Source organism: Balearica regulorum, chromosome 5 (assembly GCF_011004875.1).
Source record: "Balearica regulorum gibbericeps isolate bBalReg1 chromosome 5, bBalReg1.pri, whole genome shotgun sequence".
NCBI lineage: Eukaryota > Metazoa > Chordata > Aves > Gruiformes > Gruidae > Balearica > Balearica regulorum.
This window is the reverse complement of record NC_046188.1, coordinates 9,469,624-9,482,269: the sequence shown is the minus strand read 5'-3', so window position 1 is coordinate 9,482,269 and position 12,646 is coordinate 9,469,624. Positions and strand designations below refer to the sequence as shown.

The following is a 12,646-nucleotide window of genomic DNA, read 5'->3' as shown; positions in this document are numbered from 1 at the left end:
TCTCCTCACCTCCTGCCCAGGGGTGGGACTGGCTGGCAGAACAAGGCTGTAGGTGGAGTATTTTCTATCTACTTCCTTCTTAGACTGGGGAAAATACAAGAGACAGATTGTCACTCCAATCTGTTTTTGAAACACGGCAATAGCAGCAATCATAAAGCCTTTGTTTAGCTCTTCCCTTTTATTAAATGTATGAAGAAACAGCATACGAACAAGAGCTCAAAAAATGGAAATGGGACTTTTCGCTTGTTATGTCTAAGTTCATAAGCATAATGATACCTTACGTACATATTTCTGATCACAAGTCGTTAACAGAATCTTATTGCTTGAAAAAAATAATCATGTTTAGTAGTGCCTAAAAGCCACAAGTGAGATTGAGCCCACCTTGTATGTTTTCCGATGCTCACTAACAGTGAGTTGTTTCTTCAGACTGAGCGTCTGCAGGCACATGTATGCATGTATGCATACACACGCATTTGTAAGCAGGGTCGAAATTCAAAGCACGTATTCGAGATTAGCTTTGTCTTCTTCTCATGTCTGGGTGCTCATCTATGCCAACCAATTATTAAATTCATAATTATTACTTTCCTAAATTTTACATTTTTAATTTGAAGGAACAAACATGTATGAGAAAATAAACAGCATCTTATACTCTACTCTGCTGCAGTGTGGGGAACAAATAAATTGACTGATCATTGTGAAGACTTACTAGTTTAATTCAGATTTCTGATAGACAGCAATTAAAAGCTAAATTTCTCATCATTTCTTAATATTTAACAAATATGAAATCTATAAACAATCAGCGTTTACCTGTTCCTAACAACACAGAAATACCTTTTTTTTTGTTTTAATCTGACATAGTTAATGTGAAAATTCCTAAATGCAATATATCCTTTTGTAAGATATAAACCATTTGGATGCAGAATTTGGGTATATAGTGAATACATAATTCACGTTTACAAATAAATGTGACACAAATCTCTGTTATTTATGCTGAAATCAAGATCTATTTAGGCATGCAACATGTAAACTGATGAACAGTGACATGCAGCTCCTATTGTCACTTCTTAGGACCTTTGTACAGTTCTGACACTATAAGCAGCAGGTGCAGGAAAAAAGCAGAGAAGTAATTAACATAAAATTATATTATATTATGCCATCACCCAACAGGTGTACTAGCAGGTGATCTTTCTAATTATAATGCACTCCAACATTTTCAAGGCTATTATTCTTTCTACATAATAACCTATGAATACAAACCATTTTTACCTCTTTGCACAGGGGCTAATAGCCATAGCACAGTAATTGGAACATCCAATATTAATTCTCTGAATGCTCTTCTTTGTTGTGTACTTTTGGAAAAAAATCAAATGTAGGAAGATTAAAGTAAGTACCTGTATTAATATAGCTAGGCCCTTAAAGTAATCCATCTGATTTTTTTGCAGCAGGGCTGAGAACCTGCAGCTCCTATTGAATCCAGTTCATAGCTAAGAGTTTATTAACAACCTCTGAGAGAAAATAAAGACTGAATGAAGGGGAAAGGAAGTTGACCCAGGAGCTCTGGTTCAACTTTGTCTTGATGTTCTGAGGCGTTATTTAAATCCAAATAATTTTATAAATAGTCTTCAAGAAGACCAAACATTTCAAGAACTAAAAGAAAATATTGTAAGTTGCAATGGCAATAACAACATATTTAATAACAACAACAAATTTCCCTGCCCCTGTCTGGTAAAGAAACAAGTCTCAAGGAAGACAGCTGGCAATACTTCAACCTAACAAACTAACTCTCAATTTCACCTGAGATTCAAACTGGAAGCTGCTGGGATACCATGACAGATAGAAAATTTGTTATATCTGATACACAAGTAAATCCAGAGTTGTGAATTTACAAAATTTTGCATTTGGAAAAAAACCCCAGAAAACAAACTTTTTTGTAACACCAAAATGAGGTTACTTATTGTATGCCAAGCACAAAAGTAGCAATTTGTGTAGCCATTCTAAGAGGAAACTCACCACACAGGTTGCAAACAATACAGATTTTTTTCCAGAATGATTCCTGCCTCCACCTACACAGCAAAATGAACCATTTGCATTTAAATTCACCTTCTGGCTGGCGTTATTCTATAATAAGACAGATATTTCTGATTCTTCAAAGTGTGATTCCTCTGCCCTCCTCCAGTGAAGTCCCTCCTAGTATGTTTGTCTTTCTCATTATCTGCCCCCAACCCAGTCTCCTTCATTCACCCACGCCATACTGTCCTCCTGTTGCTGGAACAACTTGTTCCTAAGACTCTTGCTCAACTAGTGTAAATTCCCCAACTCCTGGCTTCTTCCCTGATTTCTCATTGACTCCACAGCTACTCTTAGATTACCTCCAATCTTTACTGCTCCAGCTGCTTGAGAAAAGAGCAAAGTTCTGCTTGAACAGTCTAAGTACTTTCCTCATTTTGTTAAAGAGAATTCTTTTCCACCACCACGAATGTACTTTCCCCGAGTCCATTTAGTTCTCAGTCCATGTTTTTTCTCTGCATTGTTCCTTCATTGCTTCTTTCCCCTTTTCTACTTGAGGATCTTCTATTGCTTTCCCTCCCGCCCTGCTCTGAGTTCTTCCTACACATTGCCCATGACCTCCCCTTCTCAACTCATTAGCCACAGAACTGTATTGACCTCCCTAGCCCAAAACTGTTTCTCCCTCTACATTTGATGTGTCTTCTGTTTCCCCTATCCTTCTGTCAGGTCCAGCTCAAGTCCTGCTTTTATCCGTTCAGACAATTTCCTTCTCATGAACATCATTCTAGAAAGACGTGTCATTAGGAATACAAGACAACTTCTTTCTTTCATACCAAGGGGTGTGATGACACAGAATCCCTTGTTTGTATGCAAGTCTTTTCACCATGCACACAACTCTGAGTTATCTACAAAAATCTAATAGACTTAACTCAGTAATTGTGAATTATAGTTGTCTAAATATTTTAATGCAGCTTTATTTGCATCAAGAAAGAACGACAACTAACAGATCTGTCAGACATATATCAAGTGCAGTCAAAAAATATCAGCTATAATAGGATAATGGGTCTTGTGGATGGGAGGAGCAACACAAACAGTCTAACTTCAGTTTATTAAGGCTTTGAACCCTATCTGACAGTTTCATTATAAAGTTAGGAGATCATGATATACTTAGAAATTGAAGAAACTGAAATAGGTGTAAACCTAGTATGAAAGTGGTACTCATGGAATGGATATCACTGTCAAATTGGAAATACAAACTAAATAGGATTCCACTGGGGACCATCCTCCATTCAATATAATTTAGTGTTTTGTTTTAGGACTTGTATGTTGAAATACAGACTGCAGGTAGCAAAGCTGAGATAGATAGATTAATTATGAGTAACTAGAGATTAATATTAGAAATCAAAATCATCCCAACAGCTTGGAGAAATGGTCTGAAAAAATAGGATGCAATTCAGTAAAGGCAAGTTCAAGGCTCTGTGTTCAGGCAGGAATACAGCATAAATACAGACAGGAGGTGAATGTCAGTGCAGCATGGCTGCAGAAAACAGTTCTGAGAGACGGGAGGCATTGTGGACCATAAGTCAACAACAAAATACCACTGGAAAAATGCAAACATCAAACTAGAGCATATAAACAAAATCATCTGTAAGATTAGGGAAATAACAGTTTCACTCTGTCTGACACTGCTAAAGCCCCTGCTAAAATATTACGCTCCACTTTGAGCACTATGTTTTTAAGAAACATGCAGACCAGATGGAGAGAAGGCAGAGGACAGCAGAAGGAATGATCAGACAGCTAAAAAACATCGTCTAAAGAGAAAGCTTAAATCAACTAAGATGGTTTTGCGTAGGCAAAAATAAAATAAAGGGGAGACATGGTCAAATGAATACGAGGAAGGTGCAGAAGTACTTCATGTGCACTGGGAAGAGGGTAGTAAGTCACAGGCTTGAAGTGAAAAAAGGGAAGTTTAGGCAAGACACAAGGAAAAACTTGATCATGGTACAGATAGACTTCAGACAGAATGCTTGGAGAGGCTATGAAACGATCAGATTTTAGAGAAAGGACAGATACACATTTGTCAGAAGTGATTTAAATCCAGCTGAGCCTGATCTTTGGAAGGGGAGCAGTCTAGGTGAGATCCTCCCAAAATTTCTTCCAATTTCTAAGGCTTTTCTCTGATCTGATGCACTGGATCAATAAATAATATAGAACAACTATTATATGGATCACTGCGATGACAGATAATAGTAGAAGTGCATGATGTATTGTAATTATTAATGGGATGCATATGCATTAATGTAATAATTTATGTCAATGCTTTGTATTGACAGTCACAGTATGAAACAGCCTAAACCATTTAGAAAAAAACACTCTTACACTTAGAAAAAGCCCTGAAATTCTTATATATAATATAGCCATTACAGAAAAAAAATGTCCTTAGCAGAGCATAGGGCAACCAATTACTTCCTGTCTTTGCATCCAGTCCTCAAAGGATCAGACAGATATGCCAGTCTTTGGCTGAAGGAAGATCAGGACACTCCTAATAGGAAGACCCAAACATTTAGAATAAAATTCTAATACATAGCACAGCACATCCAACAAAAGAAACTGTAAAATATCATCTTTGAGGCTTCAAACTTTTGTATTAATCTAAAAAAGTAAATACTATACAGGTCCTGACTTCAGCATGGATCTCCATGGGTAGAAAGCTGTGCCCACATAGACAAAGCTGGATTGGGGGATTAACATATTAAGCGTCCTTTGCACGGCTCTCAACAGAGAAAACTCCAATTGTATACTCTCTTTGCAAGTCAACAAAAATTAAAAAAAAAAAAAAAGCAACTGAAAGAATAACCACCTGTGAGATACAAAGACATTTATCAACCAAAAAACACACGGTGTTTTAGCCAGATGTAAATCATCAATGTTGAGTCAAACATCTACACTGACGCTACAAACTTCTATGACTACAGAAATTATATTCTTTTCCTATTTGAGTTTGTATACACATACAAGCCTACATGTACATACGTATATATCTGCGTGCTATGGCCTGTCAGTGTCACCCAACCTATGAAATTCTACCGACAGCTTTTGCTCATAAATCTAGCAGGCACTTTTTCGTTCAGTAGAACAAACCTTAATCTAGTTTCAAGGAGTTGCAAAAGACAGCTCCTTTGATTCACCCCCTCCCCTCAACAGAAGCACTGCCTGTTAATCCAGCAGGAAATAACATTTGTCAGGATTGACAGCTGTGGATTTGTATTTAATTCCCAAATTAAAAACCAATGACAGGGCCTAGTTCAATGGAGATGTCAAGCAAAATAAAGAAATAAAAACCCTGCTGCTTTCTCTGTAAAATACAAACACACATACATTTTGGATAACAATACTAAAAGCTGGGAAGGAGATATAATGGGATTAAAGCTGTGTGCAAAGTTTCTCCTGGGGGTTTTTTGGCAGGTTTTTTTTTCCCCTCCAACAACTCACATTTTCTGTTTTTCTTCTTACATATTAAGTTTTCCTCTTACTCCTAATATATGTTTTAAAACATGTTAAAATCTCTTCCAATAACTATTTAAAACCCTGCAAAAAATATAATGTAGATGTTTTCAAAGTCAAATCAGCAAAATCTTCATTTATAACATTACTTACTGTCCAGTTCAAAGGAGGCTTAATTACAGTCCAAATATTATGAAGAGATTGAACAGTACAAGTTCTCATGCTTTAGCAAAATTGTGTTAATGGTAAATCAGAGTCTATCTTGGGCAGCTTCTAGTGTTAATCAGAGTAACAGAGACGGAAAATGCTTGACACAGAAAGACTGGCTGTTTTCTAGTGCTGTGACAAACTGCTCTGAAGAGCTCAATGCAATTTTTCCCAGTTCTAATAGTCTTTGGCATAAATCACAATAGTATCATTCTTACTGGGAACTCAATCCCATAATTATGAGTTTATAATTCCTTAAGTCTCTGTAAATACTCCTCTCACTTGCTGAAAATTACACCTTTCATATACTTTCAGATGTCCATGTTCCTCCAACACACTGCTTAAATAAGGAAACAGAGAACAGTAATTTACATTCAAGCCACTTCAGCAATGTGTGAAATAACAAAATGCAGTGTTTTAACTTACTGCTATTTACCTGTAAGAAGTGATCCTCCTCAGGTCTGTAACGGGAACACGATAGCCACACTCTTCTAAGACTTCCCCACATGCAATTTCTTCTAAAGAAAGGTCTGGCTTGTCTACAATGCCAGCGCAGAGTTCATAGGTCACTCCTTCCACAGCAGGTAAGGGATCCTCTAGACGAGAAAAGCTCTCCTTGTCCTGATGCTGAAAGACTTGAGGATGATGCCTTTCTACTTCACACATGTAAACAGCTTAAAAAAAAAACAAACCACAAAAGAAAATGTGTGTGGGGATGTTAAGTTTATTCATATTAAATAGAAAAAAAGATGGTACAAAAATTTTGCCTGGAAATTTCTAACCATAAGAGTACTTGGGAGTAACAAAGAGTTCAGTTGTGTTATCTGTTAAAATGATGACACACTGAAATTGGAATTTTAGAGAACAAAGGTTCCCTTGCCATTTCTGTAAAATTATTCTTTAAATTCTATTTGTGCTTATATCACTTGGAATGAATTCATGCACACCTTAAAATAAATAAACATTAAAAAAGGAAGGTAGTTCATCCAAGAAATCTCAGTTCCAGAAGTGCCATACAGCTTCCATTTGTTGGGCAATGCGGATATCAGGATCTAATTTAAACTATGCAGTTATCTTGCAGGAAAGTTGGGTTGTACATTATGTACCATGTGCACAATGATGAGTCTTTCAGCCTGTCAACTCAGCTGTTATTTAGAAAGGGTATGAAAAGCATGTATGTTTGTTTGAAGAAAAAAAAAAAGAAAAAAAGAACAAAAAAAAGAACCTCTTTTGAACATATAGTTCCTTGCACAGATTCCTGCGTGGAGTCTGAAAAAGACTTCTTGAATTAATCTACAAACAGCTGGCACTGTAATGCACTCCTAAAGAAAGTGCAAATGCCAGATTTTAGTCCTTATTTAAGCAAAACCTCTCACTGATGTCAACAGAAATTTTGCCTGGGTGAGAACTGGATGTTAACACACAAAGAATCACTACTGACAATTCCAATCATTGTAACTTTAGCTTACAGGTATAATCCCACCTGTTTCTTCTTTGAAATTTGCTCATGTCTATTCCTTTGCTTTTCATAAAAGGTTACCATGAGGGTGTTATAAAACACCCTGAATAAAACTATTTTAAAATTTGAAATTATTTTTATTTCATTAAAATATTTTACATGTATATTTCCAATACACCTAACATCGTTTTAAAATGAGCTTATCTTTTATTTCCCATTCTAAATCTTATAGAACTTTTATATAAAAAAGCTCAAGTTTAATGGACAACTTTTTGTTCTTCCACTTACTGGAAGTTATTTCTTCAAATTGTGAGATACAACAAGGTCCCTAAAGAAATATTGTTGCATAGAAGTGACTTCTCAGGTACTTGGTCTATGGGGAAGAGTCTGTACCCCAGAAGTTGATGACTAGGCTCCTCCTATAATGCTTCTTGCCTCAGAAGTGTAGTATACGAAGTTCAGCACCTGAATGGGAGATGTCTAGATCAGTCTAAAAAGAAAGACAAAGTGCAGAAGTTTGCCCCAAACTTAATCTTTCTCCAGAATTTAAAACTTTCAAAACTGTTTGCGGTAGATACATCTAGGCCTTTGAGATTCAAACATTTAAGAAAAGGAGCCTCCATTTCTTAGTTGAAAACCATGACTAGAGCTCAGTTTTGTTTTTAGAATGCAGCAAGAAAGTGGCAAAAAAACCAATCCATGCAGAGTCTGAAGGACAGATCCTTGAAGGGTGTCTATTGTCATTATTCCAAATAGTTCTAAAAGCTATGACGAGTATCATAAATGACAACTACCTCCAGGATCTCTCTAGGATGAGCCAAATACTCTTAAGATTGTATTGCTTTTTCAATATTGACTTATCTGCATCAGTAATTATAAAAAGGACAATGCATATATCCCAGTAAAGGACTTGGGCACCAAAACAGGATGCAGGTAAGAGAGCGGGTACAGAAATATGAAACTGTGATTAAAGTAACTCTCTGTTACAAGTCTCTTGAATCTCTGAAACCCATTCTGTCATTCTGGCAGGCACCTGCCATTCTCCTTCTCCCTCAGCACAACTGGGCTCCACGTAGATCAAAACCTACATTCCCAAAAGGACCCAATCCAGCAGTCCTCTTCAGAGCAAAGCCGACCCTCAAAGCACACTAACAGCTTTTCTCTGCAGTTAAGGAAGAAAAGAAGCAGTACCAGCCACTTCTGTAAGAGACCAAAAATCAGAGCATTCACCAGGAATCACAGCATGAATTCATTATCAGCAGGCTCAGAAAGGTTCAAACTCAATTTATCTCTCATAGATAAGCAAAGCCAGGAAAACCCAAGCTGCCAGCTAATATCAGGGAACAGAGGAGTCCCCCACACCGCTCCTGACAGTGCAAAATTGACTGCACAAGTGATGCACCACGGAAGATAAAGTACCGGATGGAAAAGCAGCCTGTGGCCTATTCGCTAGGGCACATCTTCACAGGGAAACCTGTGACTCCCCTCTTCCTCATCCCAGGTTGTCAGCTTATTGCAAATGCACAAAGCATTTGGAGAGCAGAAAACATAAGCAAGAACTCAGCTCCCAGCACAGTCACCCACCCACTAGTCCTGGGTCTGACTGCTCTCTTGTCTTCTGATGGCTTATGCTACTTTGGTCAGAAACTGCCACTTCATCATCACTGGGCAGTCTCCTCCATCATCAGATGGACACATGCAATGAGCAGCAGCAGCACAGTGAGGACTCAAACAACCATCTAGTGCTCATTAAACTTCTTGACTAATTACCCCAGAGCCACGCAGCTTTAAGAAGTCTCAGAGTGGAAACTCCAGTAGAATTGATGTACTTGCCTGCCTTTCTGCAAAGCTGGGACAAAGGATAGATAGCGCAACCAAACTCATCAAATAAGATCATAACTTATTCAAAGCAGCCTTGTTAGATGACTCATATACAAGGACTTGTTTGCTATCCCTAAGGAGAATAAAACATGAGTATGGACTGAGGGGTTAGTGGGGTTTAGCTGACTGGGGAATGTCCTTTAAACTTCTGATTTCTCTTGATTGCACCGTTGTTTTGTACCTCCTGAAACAGAACATGGCTTATGATTCACAGCTTTGATACTGTTTACTTTAAGTCAATGCAAATCCAAACACCACAATCCATTGAAACGTCATTATACTTACAGTGAAAAAAACAGGGCACATGTTCATCAGTACTAAGCCTTTCCCAGGAACATATTATTTTCTTATATTTGAAAACATGTGGTTAATTGACTACCAAAAAGGGCATTGACCAAGACCATGGCCTATCAGTCACGGGTGAGGAACTATATGGAAACTACTGAGATTTATGTGTAACTTTTTTCTCTCTGCTCTTTCCAAATGTGTGATTTTATGATCATTCAAGATGACCTAAGTCCACAGTACACTGAAAAATATGGTCCTGTCTGCCTGATCCCAGTTGTGCGTTTCTGCCACCGCTCAAGCCAGCATGAACTCTTTCAGACCAGTCAGATAAGCTGCCTAACCCTTAAAATTACCCGTTTGCACCCATATAAAACCTCTGCTTTAGCTGCGTAAGGGCTGGTGCTACCAAAGGGAATGGGGTGGGAATATACACACAGGGAGGGCTGACTGCCTTTACAAGCAGCACAGACTTCAATGAGAAAACCTGATCGTGACATCATGCCCTAAGGCAAGGCAAGCACATATGTTAACTAGCACAAGTGCAAGGGACGTGCCTGGTGAGTGAGTGGCAGCTGTTTGCTCACAAGTAACAAGCTACCGCCTTCCTGGTGGGACCCGGATAGGGGCAAGCAACGAGAAAGTCCTGGCCTTTATTTTTCCTATGTGGAACAGGCACCAAGGCAGACAATAACCATGGAATGGCAATATAATTATAGTGATGTGAGTAACGTCAGGGCATGGTTGCGATCACTGAACTGCTATCGGATGTCTGACTGACCACTGTCCCTAAGGCCAGGTTTCAGGCAGGTCCAGTCTCTGGAACAGTTTAACTCCAAGAACAGTCTAGTCTTTTGAGGCAGATTTGACACTTCCATATGGATGATGTAATCAACATGTCTCCTGCCTAAGATTGCCTCAGAGAAAGCAACAGCTATACAAGCCATTTTATTTAGCTGGCAAATAAAAGACATTGGATTATTGATAAATCATAGAATGGGTTGGGTTGGGAGGGACCTCAAAGACAATCTAGGGTTGGGTTGGGAGGGACCTCAAAGACAATCTAGTTCCAACCCCCCTGCCATGGGCAGGGACACCCTCCACTAGACCAGGTTGCCCAAAGCCCCATCCAGCCTGTCCTTGAACACTTCCAGGGATGGGGCATCCACAGCTTCTCTGGGCAACCTCTTCCAGTGCCTCACCACCCTCACAGGAAAGAATTTCTTCCTTATATCTAATCTAAATCTCCCCTCCTTCAGTTTAAAACCATTACCCCTTGTCCTATCACTACAAGCCCTTGTAAACAGTCCCCAAACACTTTCTCTTTATACTAGTCAATATAGTACTTCATGAGAAGTACACACTGTCAGTATAACAGTGCTGCACACTGCTGAAGAGCCAGTCAATCACTGTCAGTAAGAAACGACAGCATGACACCACCCTAGAAAGTTTCCTATGAAGTCTACCATGAACAGCCTTGAAATGGTCTCTTAGCAACAGTGAAATATCTTGTGATTTTTTTTTTAATTAACATGCAGAGAATATGCATTTCATTTTAACTTCCAAAAAGTAAATATTGCTTTGAATTAAAATAACTGATACAAAAGTCAGGAAAAAATAGTAACCTAAATTCATAATAATAACTGGTAAAATGAAGCTGTCGGCATATTGATAAACAAGCATACAGTCCTAAAATTCCCTCATTTTAAATTCCCAAGTATACAATGCACAACAGCACATTAAAAAAGGAATATTTAAGACAAAAAAAGAAAAAAAAAATTGTGCTTCTGCACAGAAGCTGCCTACTAAATACTAGATAGGTCAAGAAGGAACTTCAAATAAAACCCATCTATTGCATGACCATTGTAGAGCTGTTTGTAATTTCATCCAAAAGAGGACAATGACTAGCCGAAAAGCTAGTAAATGAAAAGAATGTAAGGCTACCCTGATCATTCGTTTCATCTGTAATGGAAATTTCCCTGGTTAGAAATTCTGACCAACTAAAAAGGGTGGGCTATCATACAAAGAAACAGAATATAGAACAAAGATTTTATCACCACAGATGCACCAACTTTTAACTGCTAAACCTTTGAAAGCTTGATTCACTAGAGAGCAAAAGTAAATCTAAAAAAGAGGATTACCTGGGCGGAACTGCTTCACCACAACAAAGCACTGCCGAGAAGTATTAAAGATCAGGACTGACACACTGAAGAAGATAAAAAAACAAAAGATCAATGCTTTATGAAGGATTAATGCAGAACTATTAAACTTACATCTTGTGAATTTAATTTTAACTACATAAATACATAGAAGATTTATTACTAAAGCCACAATGTAACAAGATCCTTGTCCAAAATCCATCAAGAGGTATAGATAATGGGTCATGTTCCCAAAGCCCATGAGAATTTATCCAAAATTAACTCACTTTTGTCTCCTGCCACGCAGACAAAGTAAGCCACCAATCAATTCCTTCTCCCCAACAGAAAAAAAAGGTCCATCTCTAGGAACATTGCTACTAGATAGTAATAACAAGAAAAAAATCCTTAAAAATAGAAATGTTTTCTTCCCTCATATCAGTTCCAGATTAGATTAGTCTAACTCTTAGGCACAGTCTAGTCTCATTCAGAGCCAGAGACTTCTGTATAAGCACAGAGCATCTCCTATCTGTGGCTACGTGCTGAGCCTGGGCCTTAAAACACACACCATCCATGTCCAATTTTGTACAAATTTAAACCAGAAGCAATTTTACCTGCTACCACATTCAATGGTTTAAGAGTCACATCTTTCCCCTGTCCTCTTTGATTGCTTGAAATACCTGTCATAGGGAAAGCTGACCAGCTGAGTATTTGGAGATGCTCTAAAAGTGTGGAGTACTAGTGTTCCCTGCTGTCTTTTTCACTTAAATTACTCCTGGGTTTTACTAGTTAAAAAAAAAAAAAAGCAGACAAAAGTCTCTCTCCTTAGTTGGTAGCCCATTAAAACCTGCAAAAACAAGTGTATATTTTGCTCATTACCATGGCAGCATTCTCTCATTTGTTATGCCTCACTGTATGCAATTGGAAAGTTAATTCATTATTCTATGAATTCTACAATAGATGAGACTAACAATGGCATATTTGTAGAGTTGAGTCAAACTTTCAACTTTCCTTGTAAAGGAGCTGTATATTTATTTTCACTATTTGATTTAATAATGAAGTCTCAAGCTGCCAGAGAAACTGCTATTTGATGATTATTAAAAATAATGTTAATGTTTATTATAATAATATATAAAAAACAAAACAGAAGGGAGAAGTCCAGATGTTA

The 12,646-nt window shown here is 37.9% G+C and overlaps 1 protein-coding gene across 1 annotated transcript in view; it reads right to left on the bottom strand.

Annotated features, from left to right (window-relative positions):
* The window catches only part of NUDT14 (nudix hydrolase 14), a 61,116-nt gene that overhangs the window by 6,900 nt on the left and 41,570 nt on the right, over positions 1-12,646 (bottom strand). The window contains exons 3-4 of the mRNA XM_075753390.1: positions 11,485-11,549; positions 6,155-6,392 (exon numbers count right to left, since the gene is read on the bottom strand). Coding sequence (XP_075609505.1) covers positions 6,155-6,392; positions 11,485-11,549 — 303 coding nt within the window. The remainder of the gene's footprint in view (positions 1-6,154; positions 6,393-11,484; positions 11,550-12,646) is intronic.